This window comes from Chrysochloris asiatica, unplaced genomic scaffold, assembly GCF_000296735.1.
Source record: "Chrysochloris asiatica unplaced genomic scaffold, ChrAsi1.0 scaffold00112, whole genome shotgun sequence".
NCBI lineage: Eukaryota > Metazoa > Chordata > Mammalia > Afrosoricida > Chrysochloridae > Chrysochloris > Chrysochloris asiatica.
The window spans coordinates 1,513,460-1,534,168 of record NW_006408630.1 but is presented as its reverse complement, the minus strand read 5'-3'; the positions used below and the strand labels follow the sequence as shown (position 1 = coordinate 1,534,168).

The following is a 20,709-nucleotide window of genomic DNA, read 5'->3' as shown; positions in this document are numbered from 1 at the left end:
AGCCTTCAATATGGGTTGCACCTCCATGTAAAGAAAAAAAAAAAAAAAAAAACCTTGCCGCCACTGGACCAATACATATTGGATTGATTTCAGACTGAAGAATTTCTTAAATTTTGTCACCACTGATTTTAATGTTTGGTGTGTAAGTTTGAATAATAGTATTTTAATTGGTCTTCCTTGTAGACATATGGATATTATCCAATCACAGACAGCACTGTACTTCAAGAGAGAACTTAAAATGTTATTTTTGACAATGAATGTAGCCCTGTTCGTCTTCAATTTATCATTTCTGGCATAGTAAACCATATGATTGTGAGATTTTTAAATGGCCAATCCCTGTACATATCAGCTTCCTGATGTGTAGGATATCAATGTTTATATACCCCATTTCATTTTTGACAACTTTCAATTTTCCTAGATTCGTACTTTGCATATTACATATTCTGACTATTAGTGGATATTTGCAGCTGTTTTTTCTTAATTTGAGAAGAAACAAAAAATAGATACTCTTTGTATTATGTGGCTTTCTATATGAAACCATATCTGCTCCATACCAGTTTATAACACAACAGGTTTATGGGGAAGAAAGCCAAGGCTGCATTACTTGGCCAAGATCTTACCCAATAAAGGCACTGGTTAGAGAATTTTGGTTTGAAGGAACCCGTGAAGTTTTTATTTGGGAGCATTGTGACCATCTAGGAACAATGAAAGCTGTCATTTTGGTGGCTCCTACTAGGATAAGAGTTGGTATCAAGTCGATGGCACCTAACAACATCATCAGGATAGGAAGAGTCCTGGTGTGGTGCTGCAGAATAATGCACTGGATCGCTAAGTCGATTTGAACTGCATGGGTAGTAGTTCAAACCTCACTAACCACTCCTCAGAAACCCTTTACAGGGTCGCCATGAGTTGGAACCAACTGAACAGCACAGAACAAGGACAAGAACATTAGGATAAGCACTGGACTGGTAGCTGCAAAGTTGGTTGTTCAAATCTACCAACCACCCCTTGGAAACCCTTTATAGGATCACTATGAGTGGGAATCTACTAGATGGGATGTAACAAAAATAACATTATATATGTACACATAAACATACACATACAAGAGTAAGTCAGGAAATACTGCTACCAGGGTTCCAGTTGATGTAGGGGTTTATTCCAAACAAAACAATGTTTAAACATAATCTCTGATCAGTAGATGACTGCATACAAATTCTCTCAGTAATTTATTTGCCTTAGTCTCGTTGTTTTTGTTAAGTGCTGTAGAGTTGGTTCTGACCCATAGTGACTCTGTATAGAGTTCCGAAGAGCAACTGGTGAGCTCATTAGGGTTTCTTAAAATAGAGGTACAATTAGAACAGTAGCTTCTGATGAGCTCTGTTGGACCAATTTAATTCAAGGCAGAAGGTAATGGTGTATTTGTTTAGGATTCTGAATGGGTAGTCTAGACAGATTTTCTTGAAGGATATAGCGTGATGACTGAGACTTATTGTAAAGATGTTTAAGAAAATTGAAAACTGCATTGGTGAGAAGATGGCTCCAGGGAATGTTGTCTTAATTATTTCACATAGAAGAAACTAGTCTGCTAAAGGTAAATGTTTAGAAGGCCTTTAGTGTATCACCACAGTTATTATTTATTTTTTCTTTTTTAGTGTTTTTTATTTTAAGTTTTTATTGTGAGGTTTACATTGGAGAACATCAGTTCCACACGCATCCCGTCATATCTCATTTCACTGCAATGATCACAATCTCCTCCATGAAACATCAAATAACCACAAAGGGTACACCACACAGGCCTGCCCTCCTGGCCTCCAGCACACAGCCCTTCTTCCTCCCTGAGTCCAGTGTCCCCAGTTGCTCCATCTGTCCATGTGACCATCTCTGTCTCCATCCTTCGCATCACTGCCTCTCGGGGTTAGAGTCCTGCTCTCTGCTCTTCTCACTTGATGGTCCCAGGGACCTCCACTCCTGGGCTGCAAAATCAATCACTCTACTCCTTTTGTCAAAAAACACCTACCTCTATATTCCCTAGCCTCACAGTCAGTAGTGATGGCAATTATTCACTATTGTACCACAAGAGTCTTATCCCCATTTCCTTTCGCCAGCCAGGTCCCAACGAATTGGAAATCATTCAGTGGTGATTCTACCTTCCCCCGACCTGTCTGGAACTAGGCTCCCTCTTGAAAGCTTGTAAGCCAGTCACTTCTTGCCTTTATATCCCCCTGCCCCCATTTTGGATAGCCAATGTCTATGTTGCCCATCCCTGTCAACACTGTGTACCAGGGGGTAGGAGTGATCTTTGTTGTAAAGATTTGTTCCCTTTTTTGAGCTACTACATGCGTAAGTATAGGTAAAATTCATCAAATTGTAGTAGGTTACTCTTTTTTCCCCCCTCTTCTTTCTTCTTCTAGTCGAGTTCTGATCATCCAGTCATAGAAGCCAGGTCAAGTGGGTACTATCAGCAAGTACAGGTGCTTGTACATCTCCCCTCACTTCATATCAGCTGGACGCTTCACTCTCCACTCCAGTCCTCTGTGGTCATGTCACTGCCTCTGGCCCCAGGTCTTGCCATACTGTTGGCCATCCAGGTATCCACCAGAATTCACGGTTGTCTATTGGATGTGGTCAGACTTAGTTCGCAACTTCATTGCTGTTTTTTGTCCTCTTGCCCTTATTGGTTACCAACATCGTCACCAGCCAGACCACATGCCTGTTCATGTATTACCTTTGAATCTCAGCCTTGGAAGGGGTTTTGATCTTAGAGGTCCCTACCACTTGCCTTGATGGCTCCCAGGCTAACACAGCTTACTTATTCTTGTAGTAATGAATCAGACTGTCGTTATTGTTTCAGATTTTTCCTGCCGGTCTTTCTTTCCTGAAGTATCTTCTGTTCTTCTGGCCACTCTAGGCTGGTCTACTTGTCCTTTTCAGTGGAAATTTCCTACCTCAGTCAGTTCTGGATGGGATTCTGGATTCCACCTATGGTCTTGTGCAATGTAAAGGCTCCACAGGAAGCTTCTCTCACTGGGTAACTTCTAACCCCCTTTAAGGTATTCCAGTCAGTTGTAGGCTGAAGACAGACTTACAAGCTTTCTGTAGTGATGATTCTGGTTATTCCTCCACCCCCCACTTCCCCCCTTCCCCGCTCAAGTGTCTTTTTTACAATGGTAGGCAAGGGAAAACAAGATTCAAAAGACAGCCAAGCATCTTAACACTCTTCCGCTCTTTTACCCCTTCAAACCGTGCCTCAATCCCTGTATCCCAGAGCCCTGTTGTTCCAAGGTTGTGCATACACAATCATTTACCTCTGTCCCACTTAGCCCATGAGAACCTGCCTAACTGTTCTCCCATCAGCCTTGTTTTTCCATTCCTCTCCCCCTTATTGTGTATTACCCCTCCTGCTGCCCCCCCACACTCAAGCTATCCTGTGTCTATTCCTTACCCTCCCTCCCTCCTCTCCTCTCATCCCATACATCCTGGTGATCACCAAATATATATATATTTTGTTCCCCCTTTTAGTGTGGGTTCTTTTTCTTACCCTTTTACAATAATGGTCCTATGCGGTATTTCTCCTTTTGTGACTGACTAATTTCACTCAGCATAATGTCCTCAAGGTTCATCCATGTTATGTGGTGTCTTGCAGCCTCCTTTTTGTTCTTCAAGGTAGCATAGTATTCCATTGTGTGTATGTACCACAGTTTGTTTATCCATACCATTGATTGGCACTTAGGTTGTCTTCATCTTTTCGTTATTGTAAATAGTGCTGATTAGTGTGCATATATCTACTTGTGTTGTGGCTTGAATTTCTTGTGGGTAAATACCAAGTAGAGGAATTGCTGGATCATATGGTTTTTCAATTTCCAACCTTCTGAGGAAGCGCCATATTGCTTTCCAGAGAGGCTGGACCATTTAGCAATCCCACCAGCAATGCAGTAGTGTCCCAGTCTCTCCACATCCCTGCCAGCATTTATTGTCCTCTACTTTTTTGATCTTTGCTGTTATTGCTGGTGTGAGATGATATCTCATTGTTGTTTTGATTGGCATCTCTCTAATGGCTAGTGATAGTGAACATTTCTTCATATGTTTGTTGGCTGCCCAGATCTCTTCCTTGGTGAAGTGTCTGTTTATGTCCTGTGTCCATTTTTTAATTGGGTTATTTTTCTTTTTCTTGTAGAGGTGTTGTAGTTTCCTATATATTTTAGAAATAAGTCTCTTTTCTGATGTATCATTGCAAAATATTTTTTCCCATTCTGTGGGTTCCCTTTTTGGTGAAGTCTTTTGGTGCACATAAGTTTTTAATATTTAGTATGTACCAATCATCTATTTTGTCTACTTTCGTTTGTGTAATTTTCAAAATGTTTTGTAGTCTGTGTATTCCCTGTACTAGAGCCCTCACATTTGCCCCTATTTTTTCGTTGATGAACTTCATTGGGTTTCACATTTAGGTCTTTAATCCATGCTGAGTTGGTTTTTGTGTAGGATGCGAGGTAAAGGTCTTGTTTTAATCTTTTGCTATCGCTTTCCAGTTCTGCCAGCACCATCTGTTAAAGAGACTATCTCCTCCCCATGTAACATACCTAGGCACTTTGTTGAAAATCAGTTGGCTATATGTGGGTGGGTTAATTTCTGGATTCTCATTACCACAGTTATTTTTAAGCAAGATATCCAATTCATAATTTCTACATTAAGTACAATATCATTTGCTAATTCTACTTCACAGTGGGTTAGCTTGCCTCAGCTACTGAGGTATGAATAAGTCTCCCTATTTTCTTCTTTGTATTTTCAAAATAACCCTGTTCCTGGAATGTGGGGTCTTCCGCTAATTGCTGGTTGGAGAATTAAATGTTACCTTTGTAACAGCTTATCGGAAGCAAACAAGCACAGGGGGAATTGAGCAAGAATTTTTTGGGACACCACCTCATAGAAGGAGCATGAGATATAGAGTGTGTATTTATCTTCTAAATAGGACAAAAGTAATGATTAACTAAACCTCCTGCAGATTTAAATAGGATGGGTACCAGGAGTGAAGGCAAACCTCTTTTCTTTCAGCTGGAGTGTTGCTCATGAGCCAGTCCCACCCTCAGAAAAGATGGTTTCCATGAGAATCTTCTGCTTGTTCCTGAGTGTGGTGGGCACTGTCTGGGTATGATGCCTTTATTTTTTCCTTCTTCCTTTCTTTCTGGCATTTATTGCAAAAAGAGCTTTCAACCTGAGTCCACCTTGCCTCTGTCTGGATACACTCAACTTTATAATCTCTAGTTCATCAAAGTAAATTCCTAGATGGCTTTGACATCTCAAGAATACAGGATAATATAACACCAAAGGGTTTGAATTCAGAAGGGATGCTTTTACATCTATAATTCAGTTTCATAATATATATATTTAATATTTCAGGGCTTCAAACTGTCTCCTCTGGGTTTAGTCATGGCTAACATATTGACAAAGGACCCCAATTTTTGAAATGTTGGTATATTAGAACAGAAAAAATGTGGGTTGACACCTACTAGAAGCTTAATCTCCCTTTTAGAAAACAAAGGCAGTAAGCACATTTCAAGGACTCTTGGCATGGCGCTATAGGATGACACTGGAGTGTAAACCACAAGGTTGATGGTTCTAATCCACCAACCACTCCTCGGAAACCTTATATAGGGTTGCTATGTGTCAGAACTGACTTGACGCCACTTGATAACAAACAACAATATGCACTGCATGATGACTAAGTCTGTTGACTGGCACAGTCGGAAACAAGATGGTGGACAGCCTCACAGCTTTGAATGTGTGTAGCTCTCCACAATGCTGGCAATAATTCAATCTCCTGAATTAAGCTCATAAATGTGCTTACTACACCTCTTCCGAGTTTTCCATTCCAGAGCTTCAACCTATAAATTCTCCCATTTTGGTTCTCGCTCTGGTACATCCACACTTTATAAACTCACATCTGTTCCAATTTTGTTGCATTAGCCATGACTGAACCAATTTGAACCTGTTTGAAGCCCTGAAACCTTTGCCATGCTCTGACATCTTAGGGATTTAAATGGTATTTAATGGTTTAAGTCGTATGAACTCGATGGCACCTAACAACAACAACAACAATGCTATTATAATGCTAGTTAACAGAAACTAAACATTCTTATGAGAAGAATGTCTTCCTGTAATTCTTATTTTTTTGAAATTTTCCCATAATAAGCAGAACAATTGGTTTTAATATAGCCTTTCAGAATACTTGTTTATATGTTTTTTTTTTTGTTTTTTTTTTCTAGACAAAAAAAAGGTTATCTTCAAAAACATGCTGTTGTTGTTGTTGTTGTATGCTGTTGAGGGTTTTGAACTGCTGACTTTGGGGTTAGCAGTCCAGGGCTCATACTACCAGAAGAGATAAATTGATAAAGCAATATGATTATTTTGGAAGCAGATACATTATTCTAAGAAATTTCTAATTTTGCAATAAGTTCTATAATTTGATACCAGAGAATTATATAAAAGAAAGAGCCTTCTAAACCATGGTAAATACATTCAAGAAATTCAACTACCTCCTGGTTATTTGTCTAGGATATTAATCATAATTTATTTCTTGGTTTCATTATTCATAAACCCTAGTATCAGAAAGTAAACAGAAAAGCTAGAGAAGGTTTGCTAATTTTCTACTTTATTGTAAAATAATAAATATAAACTTTCATAAATTTTGTGCGTGTTATTATGAATTATACATTGTTGTTGTTTTTAAGCGTTGTGGAGTTGGTTCCGATTCATAGGGACCCTGTATAGGGTTTCCAAGGAGCAGCTGGTGAGCTTGAACCACCAACCTCACAGTTCAACCTGGCCTTGCAATCCAGAGCATTAACCCACAGTGCCACACCAGGACTCCAGATGCATAGGTTTCAGTTATTTTACCTTTCTCCCTTAGCAGTTATAGACATTGGAGTTTATGCCAATTATTGTTATTGTACCATTTATTTTGAAATATGATTGAAGTTCTTATTTTATTTATTATATAAGAGGATTATATTTATTTCTTTAAATAAATTATTCTTTATTTCTTGAATTATTATTGTTTGTATATATATAAAGTGTGAACAAGGCTACAAATGTTAATCAATTATAAGACTAAACTATTCTGGATTAAAATACTCATGCAATGCTTTTTATGTTGGTGATAGAGAATAAAAATAGTTAACACAACATTCACATTCATTCATTAGAATATAAAGTATTGTTAGAATTATTATATATCTTATTTTACTTTATGTAACACAAGAGAAATATTTTAAACCTATATTTCTAATTGTAAGATATTTGTAAGTTGTCATTCATGAACTATTATTTCATTTTTAGATGAATTTTTACATTTCAAACAAAAAACAATCATTGCATAAGTGAATAACCTAAAAAAGCATTTCTTTCCCAAATTATTGACTCATCTGTAAAGGTCATGGTTTGAAGGAAAGAGGGAAATTAAACTAGGTAGTGTGGGTTTTTTCCTCTTTAATGTTCTAACATTTTTCTATCACCAGATTCTAATGAAAATGCAAAGATAAAACTGACCAAGTTTTGTTTATTCAAATAATTTTCCTTTTATAATGGGTTCTTTAAAATGTGTAGTGTTTATTATGCTCATCAAGCACAGTTAAGAAATTTGTATATTTTATCTTATTTAATTTTCATGTATGGGTATTAAGATTTACATTTGAAAGATGAGAAGCCCAAAGTTTATGGTGGGTGGAGGGTGTTCTTAGTCATTAAGAGTCACAGTTCTTCTGTGGTTAGACATGCCGGTGTTGTCTCCTTAGCTGACTGACCCTGCTCAAGCTCTCTCTCTCATTCTGGTGTGTGTCTGTGTTTGAATCTTTAAAGACTGCAGATGAAGGTGAATTTCTAGCTGAAGGAGGAGGTGTTCGTGGTCCAAGAATTGTAGAAAGACACCAGTCTGCCTGCAAAGAGACAGACTGGCCCTTCTGCTCTGATGAAGACTGGGTAAGCAAGGGGGGCAGGGTGAGGAGAGTCTCTTCCCTACAATGTTAAAAGTGCTCAGAGAGCAGTTAGTCACAATAACCTTTCCCAAGAGAAGAATTCTAGTCACAAGGGTACTGTTTGAATTGCTAAAAATTATGCCTACCTCCCGAATTCTGAATCCTTAGTGGGATTAATAAACTGAATTTAAGTTGTATGTTTAGGCGAGTAGTAGGAATCTATTGTAACTTCAACATTTCATGGGACCTAATATATGATGAAAAGAGCCCTGGTGGTGCAGTGGTTAAAGCACACATGTGATAGCTAAAAGATGGGCTCTTGGCCTGTTCTAACTCACCATTTACTCTGAGGAAGGAAGATGTGGGAGTCTGCTTCCATAAAGATATGTTGTTATTTGCCATCGACTTGGTTCTGACTCATGGCGACCCTGTAAAGGATTTCCAAGGAGCTGCTGGTGGGTTTGAACTTCCAATTCTGTGATTAGCAGTACCAGCGCTTATCCTATAACGCCATATCATAAAGATTGCTATTGTTGTTGTTAAGTGCAGTCAAGTCGGTTCCAACTAATAGCGACCCTGTTTAGGGTTGCTGAAGATAAGCTGGTGGGCTTGAACCACTGACTTTGTGATTCAAACTAACCTTGCACATTAACCCATAGTGCCATACCAGCACTTTGGAAACCCTACAGGGAAGTTCTACTTTGTTCTATAGGGCTGTTGTGAGTCAGAAGCAACTTGATGGCATGGATTAATATCTGATTCAGTGGGCCTTCATTCCAGAGTTTGTATGCGAGCTCTAACCTGTCCTAGTAACCACTTTTAAGCCAATAGATGATCTGAAGAGATGGAGGAGGGAAACAACAGGAGCTGCAAGTCAATCTGCAAACATGTTCTGAATCTTATAACTTTTCCTTTTTACCTTCAGAACCTCAAATGTCCTTCTGGCTGTAGAATGAAAGGGTTGATTGACGAAGTTAATCAAGATTTTACAAACAGAATCAATAAGCTCAAAAATTCACTATTTGATTACCAGAAGAACAATAAGGATTCTAGTTCAGTGACCAGGAATATAATGGAACTTCTGAGAGGGGACTTAGTTTCTGCCAGTAGTAAGTATTACCTATTTAATATGGATTTATAGCAAACAACAACATCAAAAATCCTAAATAAGTATGTCTCCTTATAGCTACTGAGATTTAGTTTCAAAACACTCAGTATAGAAACATTTGTCTCTGAATTTTAAGGAAGACCTTGTTTTTGTTATTTTTTATAACACAAAAAGCTTAGTTTTAAATCATTTAAGGTCACAAAGCAAGTCAGAATTTTGGACCCTAGCATATATACATGTATATATTCTGAATATATATATATATCGAATATTGATTATATATATTCAAGAGAATATACTGAAAATGAAATGGACTAAGACCCTTTGAACATATGTTTTGGTTCCCATCTTGTAGGGGAGGAAGCTGAGAGATTAAAGGATTTCCCAAAGACACAAAATTGCCATGCAATGGAGCTGGAGTTTGAGCCCACAGTGACCACATGGCTGACTAAATAAATATTTTTGTATTTAAAATATAGAGCCATTTGGAGAAATTTGCTGATACCCCTACCCTCTATTCCCAACCACCCCAAAGATGGACATAGGAATAAGAAGCATCAGATTTGCTCAGGGCAGTAAGTTTAGTGAGGTCCCAATTCCCGAATCCTTGCTTTAATTCTCTAGAGAAAAAAATGAGACTCCCCATCTTGGACAACAGAAAGGCAAACCAGTATAAAGCATTTAAAAGAAGGCCTAAATTAATTTTTAAATCAGTGATTTTCACTAAAAAAAAAGGAAAAATTGTATCCTTAGGAGATACTTGAATACTTTGAAGTCACTGATTCAGCATTAGCTGTCAAGGAAGTGATCCTGTTGACCCTATTAAAGTTCAGGAACTACTTCAAATCTATTGTTGTTGAGTGCCCACCATATTTGGTTCCAAATCATAGCAACACTATATAGGGGTTCCGAGGAGTGATTGGCGAGTTTGAACCGCCAATCCTATAATGCCATGCCAGGACTATAGATGGGAACAAAAACTCTTCAATAATTCAATAAGTTGAAGCTCTTTGATTAAGGACATGACTTATTTGCAATGTGATGGCATTGATCATTTTATTCCCTAATTATATGTTCAAAATTCCAAAGAAATTCCTTCTTCTTTATTTATTTGGGCTGGCAATTGCTAATGAGGCATCTTATGTGGCATGCATTGATGACAACAGGACATAATACTGCACAAAAATTAAATGTCTACTAGGCATGGATTCCACAAATTCAGTATCCATAAAGATGATAATCAAAATAAAATGGGGAATCTTTATAAGCAGGTTTCCTTTTTCCTGGTTATTATAAGCAAACAAAACTCTCAGCAGCTACTTCATAACCTGTATCTCCTATTTCAGACAATGATAATATATATAATCGAGCATCAGAAGATCTAAGAAGCAAAATTGAGGTCCTGAAGCGTAAAGTCATAGAGCAAGTGCAACGTATCCAACTTCTGCAGAAAAACGTCAAGCTTCAGTTGATTGAAATGAAACGACTAGAGGTAAAAATGTAACTCTGATGCCAGATTCCCTTAATTTTGAATAGCAAGAAAAAGGAAGGCAACGCTCATTTATTGAATACCTATTATATGCAGGGAGTCCTGGTGTGGTGCTGTAAGATAAGCACTGGACTGCTAACTGCTAGGTTGGTGGTTCAAACCCACTAGCTGCTACTTGAAAATCCTATACACGGGTCACTATGAGTTAGAACCCACTAGATGGACACTTAACAACAACAACATAGTATGCAGAGCTAAGTGTTGTATTCACTGCTGTTGTTTTAAGTTGTCATCAAGTAGATGATAACTTCACACATGCAGAGTAGAACTGCTCTTAGGATTTTTAAGGCTGTAACCTTTCTGAACTTAAATGTAATTTAAGCTGTATGTTTAGGCAAGTAGTAGGAATCTCTTGTTGCCTCAAGATTTCATGGGACCTAATATATGATGAAAGGAGCTCTGGTAGCGTAGTGATTACGAATCAGGCTGCAAAACTCAAGGTCAGCAGTTAGAAACTACCAGTAGTTCCATGGGAGAAAGATGAGGCTTTCTGCTACCGTAAAGATTTACAGCCTCAGAAACCCTATCCAGGGTCGCTATGGGTCAGAACCGACTCGACGGCACACAACAACAACAATAATATATGACGAAAGGATCCCGGTCTCACGGTACTTAAAGCCTTAACTTTGTTTCCTCTGAAGTTGAGTCACCAAACTTTTTATTAGTAGTCATTTGCACCATCCAGAACTCCTTTATCTACCTATAAAATAGGCATTATTTTCCCTACTCTGCAGAAACAAGGTCAGAGATAATTAAGTAAATTTTCTAAGGGCCCAGGTATAGTAAATTTCAAAAGATGATATTGAGTTTCTTTCTGCATGATTGCAAAGCTCTTATTCTGCACAGGACACCATCATGCCTCTGAGTCTTCAGCCTCAGTTTCAATTTAGAAGGATCGACACTTTACTCTCTTTCCATTCTATATTTAAAATGAATTTAAAGCAATTCTCATTATTTGTTATGACTGGGCTCACAAGGAACAAGGATGCCAATACCCAACCTCTCTTCTACTGAGTATACTTTGTTGTTGTTGTTAAGTGCCGTGGAGTCGGTTCCGACTCATAGCGACCCTGCACAGGGTTTCCGAGGCTGTAAATCTTTACGGGAGCAGAACGCCTCATCTTTCTCCCGCGGAACCACTTGTAGTTTCGAACTGTTGACCTTGCGGTTCACAGCCTGATTCGTAACCACTACGCTACCAGCTACATAAATGGAAAAAGATCAGTATTAGCTAGTTGGTCTTCAAATCAAGGAAATGAAGCCAGTTTACAAAATTTAAGCTAACTACTAGGAACTCAGTATGTATAATTCATTTATTTATATCTATCTTTTCTGTTTACTTTTCTCCTCTTCATTCTAGGTGGACATCGATATTAAGATCCGATCTTGCAAAGGGTCATGTAGCAGGTCTTTAGCTCGTGAGGTAGATCTAAAGGACTATGAAGATCAACAGAGGCAACTTGAACAGGTCATTGCCAAACAGTTGCTTCCCTCTAGAGATACGCAATACTTGCCAATAATAAAAATGACCCCACTTACAGACTTTATTCCTGGAGATTTAAAAAGTCAGCTTCAGAAGGCCCCTCCAGAGTGGAGGGCACTAGTGGAAACCAAGCAGATGAAAATGGAGTTAGAGCGCCCTGGTAGAGAAGGAGGAGACACTACATCTTATGGACCAAGTTTAGAACCTGAAAGCTCCAGGAACTCTGGACCTAGTAGCACTGGACCTTGGAATCCTGGGAGCACTGGACCTCGGAATCCTGGAAGCACTGGACCTTGGAATCCTGGGAGCACTGAACCTCGAAATCCTGGGAGCACTGGACCTTGGAATCCTGAGAGCACTGGACCTTGGAATCCTGGGAGCACTGGACCTCGGAATCCTGGGAGCACTGGCACTCAGAACTCTGGGAGCTTTGAAACGGAACATTCTAGTATTTGGAACACTAGATTTGTAAATCCTAGGCCAGATAGCTCAGAGCATGGGAATACCAGGCCTACCAACCCAAACTGGGGTGTATTTGATGAACGACCAGGAAGTATAAATCCAGGGACAGAGAAAGAATTCCACACCAGTAAAATGATCAGTTCTAAAGGCAATAAAGAACTCCTGATTGGTGATGAGAGGGTTGTTTCTGGTAGCGCAGGCACCACACGCCGTTCTGGTAGCACAGCCACCTCACGCCAGTCTGGTAGCACAGCCACCACACGCCAGTCTGGTAGCACAACTACCACTAGCCATTCATGCTCTAAAACCATTACTAAGACAGTCATAGGTAAGGATGGTCGCAAAGAAGTGACCAAAGAGGTGGTGAACTCAGAAGATGGTTCTGATTGTGGGGATGCCACCGACTTAGACATGTTTCATAGTTCAACTGGCAGAGGTAAACTGGAGGATTTTTTTCTTAGGCAACCCGGAGAGGCTGCTTTCTTTAACACGGACTCAACAAGAAAAGCATTCTCAGAATTATTGTCACCAACATTAAGAGAGTTTGGAAGTAAGGACACATCTGACACAGAGTTTGGGACATCTGAGTTCCCCACCAGTGGTAAAACTTCAAGTCAGAGCAAAAAAATGACAACCAGTAGTTCAACTTCCAGCAGAGGAGGCTCTACATTTGAAATCAAGACCTATGGAATGGCAGACGAAGGTGGACATGAACACACCATAAGAAGCCATAGTAAAACTCGAGAGACAAGAGGTATCCATACTTCTCCTTTGGGGGAGCCTTCCCTGACCCCCTAGACTAAGTCAGTCCTGCAATGTGCTCCCATAGCATCTTGCATTTCACCCACCCCTGCAAATTCTCTACACAATCTATTGAAATGACACCTTTATTCCTCTGGTTTTGTTGCTAGACTGTAAGTTCCATGAGGGCAGGGGCTTTGTCTATCATACTCATCTCTGTATTCCCAAATGCCTAACAATGCAGAGAACAGTACTCAATAAATACTTGTTAAATAAATGAATGAATCTTTCTGAAACTCGATTTCGAGTTTGTTTAACCAAATTTATTCACCATTCAAAATGTGCACTGTTGCAATTGTCACCCATTTTGTCCATCAGGATTTTAGTATTGTGGTCTCAGATGGCATTTAGGTCAGGTTAAAGACAAGTTACATATCCTGGTTACATATCTTTACTGTTTATTTGCTTTATGTGCAAGTGAAATTCCAGTTCCACTGAGGAAAATTCCCTCTTTTGTAGTAGGATGGGCTCTATCTCAATGTAAACACATCTTTTCCCCAGGGAAGGAGGGAAGGAAGGAAGGAAGGAAAAAAGAAAAGGAAGCCAATATCTGCTTACCTTTAATCTGGGCCATGCCTATTTTTGTAAAATTCAATGAGAGTAACGTCTTCCAACCAGCTCAATTTTTTTTTTAGACTGTGATGATGTCCTCCAAACACATCCTTCAGGTGCCAAAAGTGGCATTTTCAATATCAAGCTACCGGGATCCAGTAAGATTTTTTCTGTTTATTGCGATCAAGAGACCAGTTTGGGAGGATGGCTTTTGATTCAGCAAAGAATGGATGGATCATTGAATTTTAACCGGACCTGGCAAGACTACAAGAAAGGTTTCGGCAGCCTGAATGAAAAGGGAGAAGGAGAATTCTGGCTAGGCAATGAATACCTCCACATACTAACCCTGAAGGACTCTGTCCTTCGGGTTGAATTAGAGGACTGGGCCGGAAATAAGACATATGCAGAATATCTCTTCCGGGTGGGACCTGAGACTGAAGGCTATGCCCTTCATGTGTCCTCCTATGAGGGCACAGCCGGCGATGCTCTAGTTGAGGGTTCTGCTGAGGAAGGGCCGGAGTATACCTCTCACGCAGGCATGCAGTTCAGCACCTTTGACAGGGATGCAGACCAGTGGGAAGAGAACTGTGCAGAAGTCTACGGAGGAGGCTGGTGGTACAACAATTGCCAAGCTGCCAATCTCAATGGCATCTACTACTCTGGGGGCTCCTATGACCCTAGGGTCAACAGTCCTTATGAGATTGAGAATGGTGTGGTCTGGATTCCCTTCAGAGGGGCAGATTATTCCCTCAGGGCTGTCCGTATGAAAATTAAGCCGCTGCTGACCCAGTAAACTGGAGAGAGAGGGAGAACTCTGTTGTGTTTATTTAGCGAAGAAAGACATACATAATAAGAAACATAAAGCGGGCAAGAGTCTTTACAGGTGCTATTTCCATTGTTCTTTGTAATGTAGCTAAATGTAACTGAGACGTATTAGGGCTTTTAAAAATAAAGTGATATGAGTCTTTTTTTTATCTTTAAAATAGCTGTGTGGGATTTTAAATTATTGTAAAATTATATACTAAGGGGCATTCAGTACATCAGCAAGTGGGTCAAATGGAAACTCTTTTCTGCAACCCTGAGGACACGGTTTTGAAAACTTCCACCTCTTTCCCCACCACCAGAAGTCTTGAAGCCATTGTAAAGTAAAAAGACTGCTCCATCCATTTGTTTTTGAATGATTTTAAAACAATTTAAGTTAAAACCCATAGGCTTTAACAATGGTTGGCTTGTCTAGAGGCACTTACAATTTATCTTCTCCTCCTCTTAGTAAGCAAACTTAGGTGAGCAGGAATAGCATTCCTTCCTCGAATGCTATTAGAAATGAAAATCCATTCTTCAAGCTTTCTACAGGAGACCCTAACACATACTTTCTCCATTTGTTTCCTGATCTAACCAGCTTTTTTGAAAAACTGCATGGAAAAATGCATTTAAGATCTTTAAATTTTTGCAAACATTCTAAAGAAAATAATTAGATTTTGCACTTTGATGAACAGACCTACCCCACCTCCCAGAATTTATTTGACTACATTGTCTATCAACCAGAAAGGGTACTCTGTGATATGTTAGTTATTTTCAAAAGACATTTTTTAGAAAGCATCCCAATAAATATAATCCATGCCATGTTCATATAGTGAAGATATTTACACTAGTCAGATATTTTGTATGATCAATGTTGCAAATTCAATCTTAGCAACCTTCACTCCTAACCTGGATTTTAAACTCTTAATCCTGCTACAGCAATGATTTCCTGATCAGTACATCCTCTAGCGATAACTACTTACCATTTAGCCTTGAAAATAGTTCAAGTAAGTCATTAAATTTCCCTCACTTGCACAGTTCCTATTCCAATGTAAGTGTGTCCTTTCTGCTAGAAGAGGTGAGAGAGAGGGAGGAAGGGAGAGAGAACTGAAAGAAGGAAGGAAGAAAGAGAGGGAGGAAGAAAGGAAGGGAGCTGCAGTTGGGGCCTAGCTCCTGAGTAGCAAAGGAGAGGAAGGAAGAGAATAAGCGTTTGTAAATGACTCACACACAAAGCCCATTGTTTTTGCATTCCTTTTGTGAGTTGAAAATCCTTGATACAAATAATTAAGTTTTGGGTAATTGAATAAGAGCTTCTTCAAAATTATAACAGGCTTCATTTCTTTCAGGTATCAATGCTCCATGCTATTTCTATCTACACCCTACTTACTCTCATGCATATGTGTCCATAGAATTTGAATTGTGAACAGGAAATACTTTCCAGCTAACCACTCCATTAGGGACAGAACCAGGACCCAGAATGAAAGTGACTCTGAATATAGAAGGGCCATTTATTTCTAAAGTATTTTGAAGACTATGAGTCTATTAACAAATGATTACGTAAAACTCTTAATTTAAAAACAATAGCCAATATTAGCGAAATCAATCTAATAGAAGACGTAGTTATGAAAACAGGAAGCAAACTTTGGTTTTGTCTTGTTGTTTTTCATACCACTTTACCTACTTCCCTTCTTTCAGAAGTTAACGCTCATTCGCTCTGAAACCCATTTTAACTATATTTTCTCTGCTTCCAGTCTCTCTCACTCTCTCTTTTTTTTTAAAAAAAAAGTTTTTATTGTGAACTGAGTGAAAGTTTACAGGGCAGATCATCAGTTTTATATTCAACAAATCATACACCTCATTTCATTACAATGATTATAATCCCCTCCATGTACCATCAGTTAACAGTATTTATCTCTATTCACTTTTGCTCTTCTTTAAAAAACAAAAAACACTCAGGCATATATAATAGTTTACACCACCAAAGGGCATGTTCTGCAAGTCTGCCCTCCTGGCCACCAGCTCTCAGTCACTGGATAGGAAGACTAAACATCATGAAAATTCCAATACTACCCAAAGCAATATACATATATAATGCAATCCCATTCCAGATTCCAGTGACATTCTTCAAAGAGATAGAAAAGACAATTACAAACTTTATATGGAAAGGAAAGAGACCCAGGATAAGCAAAACACTGCCCAAGAAGAAGAACAAGGTTGGAAACCTCTCACTCCCCGATTTCAAAATCTATTACACTGCTACAGTGGTCAAAACAGCCTGGTACTGGTACAATGAAAGATGCATTGATCAATGGAACAGAGTCGAGAATCCAGACATTAGCCCATCCACACACATCCAATTGATGGTCAACAAAGTGCCTAGGTATGTTACATGGGGAGGAGATAGTCTCTTTAACAGATGGTGCTGGCACAACTGGAAAATGATATGAAAAAGTTTGAAACAAGACCTTTACCTCACACCCTATACAAAAATCAGCATGGATTAAAGATCTAAATGTGAATTCCAAAGTAATGAAAGTCATCAATGAAAAAATAGGGACAAATGTGAGAGTTCTAATTCAGAGAATACACAGACTACCAAACATTTAGAAAATAACACAAACAAAAGTAAACAAAACAGATGATTGGGGCATACTAAAAAATTTAAAACATATGTGCATGAAAAGTCTTCACCCAAAGAGTCCTGGTGTGGTGCTTCACACCAGGAGTCCTGGTGTAGTGCTGTGGGTTAATGCACCAGACTGCAAATCTGTTTGAATTGCAAGGTCGGCAGTTCAAGCTCACCAGCTTCTCCTTGGATACCCTATACAGGGTTGCTATGGGTTGGAATTAACTTTATGGCACTTACCAATAACAACAAAAAATTTAAAACTTATGTGCAAAACAAAAGACTTCACCAAAAGAGTAAAAAGGAACCCACAGAATGGGAAAAAACCTTTTGCAACAGCACATCAGACAAGGGACTCATTTCTAAAATATGTAAGAAACTATAACACTTCTGCAAGAAAAAGAAAATAAGTCAAATAAAAATGGGCACAGGACATGAACAACAGACACTTCACCAAGGAAGAGATCCGGGCAGCCAACAAACACATGAAGAAATAAATGTTCACGATCACTAGCCATTAGAGAGATGCAAATCAAAACAACAATGAGATATCATCTCACATTAGCAACAGCAGCAATGATCAAAAAAGTAGAGGACAATAAATGCTGGCGGGGATGTGGAGAGACTGGGATGCTTCTACACTGCTGGTGGAATTGCAAAATGGTCCAGCCTCTTTGGAAAGCAATATGGCACTTCCTCAATAGGTTGGGAATAGAAATACCTTATGATCCAGAAATTCCTCTAGTTGGTATATGCCCACAAGTAAGACTAGCCATAACACGAGTAGATATATGCACACCAATGTTCATAGCAGCACTATTTACAATAGCAAAAAGATGGAGACACCCTAAGTGCCCATCAATGGAAGAATGGATAAACAAACTGTGATACATACACACAATGGAATACTATGCTACCTTGAAGAACAACAAGAAAGCTGCAAGCCACCACATAACATGGATGAACCTTGAGGACATTATGTTGAGTGAAATTAGTCAGTCACAAAAGGAGAAATACTGCATAGGACCATTATTGTAAAAGAGTAAGACAAACAGCTCACACTAAAAGGGAGGAAAAATATATGTGTATTTGTTGATTATCAGGATGCATGGGATGAGAAGAGGGGAGGGAGGAAGGAGAAGATAGAGCACAGGGTAAGGAATAGACACAGAATAGCTTGGGTGTGGGAGGGTGGTGCCGGGGGCAATACACAAGAAGCGGGGAGGGATGGAAGAACAAGGCTGATGGGAGAACAGTGAGGCAGGTTTGCATGGGCTAAGTGGGACAGAGGTAAATGATGATATATGCACAACCTTGGAACAACAGGGCTCTGGGATACAGGGATTGAGGCACGGTTTGAAGGGGTAAAAGAGGGGAAGAGTGTTAAGATGCTTGGCTGTCTTTTGAATCTTGGTTTCCCTTGCCTACCATTGTAAAATAGACACTTGAGGTGGGGAGAAAGGAATAGCCAGAATCATCACTACAGAAAGTTTGTAAGTCCTTCTTCAGCCTATAACTGATTGGAATACCTTAAAGGGGGTTAGAAGTTGCCCAGTGAGAGAGGCTTCCTGTGGAGCCTTTACATTGCACAAGACCATAGGTGGAATCCAGAATCCCACCCAGAACCGACTGAGGTAGGGAATTTCCACAGGAAAGGATGAGTAGACCAGCCTAGAGTGGTTAGAAGAACAGAAAATATTTCAGGAAAGAAAGACCGGCAGGAAAAATGTGAAACAATAATGACAGTCTGATTGATTACTACAAGAACAAGTAAGATGTTAGCCTGGGAACCATCAAGGCAAATGGTAGGGACCTCTCAGAGCAAACCCCCTTCCAAGACTGAGACTCAAGGGGAATACATGAGTAGGCATGTAGTCTGGCTGGTGACCACATTGGTTACTCATAAGGGAAGAATGGGAAAAAACAGCAATGAAGTTGCTAGCTAAGTCCAATCACATTCAATAGACAGACCCCTGTGAACCTAGGTGAAGACCAGAATGGCCAGCCATATGGCAAGACCCTTGGCAAGACTCCTGGGCCCAGAGGCAGTGACATGGCCACAGAAGACTAGAGCAGGGAGTGAAGCGTCCAGCTGATATGAAGTGAGGGGAGATGCACAAGTATACCCATACTTGCAGATAGTACCCACTTGACCTGGCTTTGATGGCTGGACGATCAGAACTTGACCAGAAGAATCAAGAAGAAGAAAATAAAAAGAGTAACCTGCTACAATTTGATGAACTTTACCTATACTTATGGATGTAATAGCTCAAAAAAGGGAACAAATCTTTACAGCGAGGATCACTCCCACCCCCTCGGTATACAGGGTTGGCAGGGATGGGCAACACAGACATTGATTACCCAAAATGGGGGTGCCTATAAAGGCAAAAAATGGCTGGCTTACAAGCTTTCAAGAGGGAGCCTAGTTCCAGACGGGCCCGGGAAGGTAGAATCACTATCGAATGTTTTCCAATTTGTTGGGACCGGGCTGGTGAAAGGAATGGGGATAAGACTCTTGTGGTACAATAGTGAATAATTGCCATCAGGACTGACGGTGAGGATAGGAAATACAGAGGTAGATGTTTTTTGAAAAAAGGAGGAGAGTGATTGATTTTGCAGCCCAGGAACGGAGGTCCCTGAGACCATCGAGTGAGAAGAATGCAGAGAGGGCTCCTACCCAGAGAGGCAGTGACGCCATGATGGAGACAGAGAAGATGATGTGAACAGTTGGAACAGCTGGGGACACTGGACTCAGGGAGGGAGAAGGGCTGTGTGCTGGCAGCTGGGAATGTGGGCCTGTGTGGTGTACTCTTTGTGGTTATTTGATGATGCATGGAGGGGATTGTAATCATTGCAATGAAATGAAATTTGATAGGATGAGTGTAAAGCTGATGTTCTCACATGTAAACCTCAAAATAAAAACTTTTCTAAAAAGTGTAGCAATTTACCCTTGTTTCCTTTATCAAAAAAAAAACTTTTTTTTTTAAATCTTTGATCGAGGTCTGATTATCAAGTCATTGAGGCTAGGTCAAATGGGTATTATCTGCAAGTTTGAGTGTTCTTCTGCATCTCCCACTTCATATCAGCTGGATGCTTTACTCTCAGCTCTAGCCCTCTGTGGCTATATCCTTGTCCATGGGCTCAGGTGTCCCCACACTTTGGACCAACCAGCCCTTCCTCTTCTCCAGGTCAACAAGAGTCTATGGAATGTGGTTGAACTCAGCCCATTTCTTCATTGCTACCTTTCCCCCTCTTCCATTCACCAGTAGATCAATGTGGTCACTAACATGCTTACATGCCTGCTCATGTAATCTCCTTGAGTTTCAGTCTTAGAGTGGGGGTTTGTCTTTAGGAACTTGA

The 20,709-nt window shown here is 39.8% G+C and overlaps 1 protein-coding gene across 1 annotated transcript; it reads left to right on the top strand.

The window, feature by feature from the left end:
- Positions 1–5,034: 5,034 nt before the first annotated feature.
- Positions 5,035–14,715, top strand: FGA (fibrinogen alpha chain). The gene is made up of 7 exons (XM_006867932.1): positions 5,035–5,143; positions 7,852–7,971; positions 8,893–9,076; positions 10,422–10,567; positions 11,985–12,752; positions 12,837–13,323; positions 14,006–14,715. The coding sequence occupies exons 1-7, from the start codon at positions 5,090–5,092 to the stop codon at positions 14,713–14,715; spliced, it is 2,469 nt and encodes an 822-aa protein (XP_006867994.1). The 5' UTR covers positions 5,035–5,089.
- The last annotated feature ends 5,994 nt before the right edge of the window (positions 14,716–20,709 follow it).

What these genes read in the sequence shown, in the direction of transcription:
- FGA (XM_006867932.1), top strand. Translation starts at nt 5,090, where the DNA reads ATGGTTTCCATGAGAATCTTCTGCTTGTTCCTGAGTGTGGTGGGCACT. An exon ending in GGACTTAGTTTCTGCCAGTA is followed by an intron (nt 9,077 to 10,421) that starts GTAAGTATTACC and finishes CTCCTATTTCAG; the next exon opens with ACAATGATAATATATATAAT. An exon ending in TAAAACTCGAGAGACAAGAG is followed by an intron (nt 13,324 to 14,005) that starts GTATCCATACTT and finishes TTTTTTTTTTAG; the next exon opens with ACTGTGATGATGTCCTCCAA.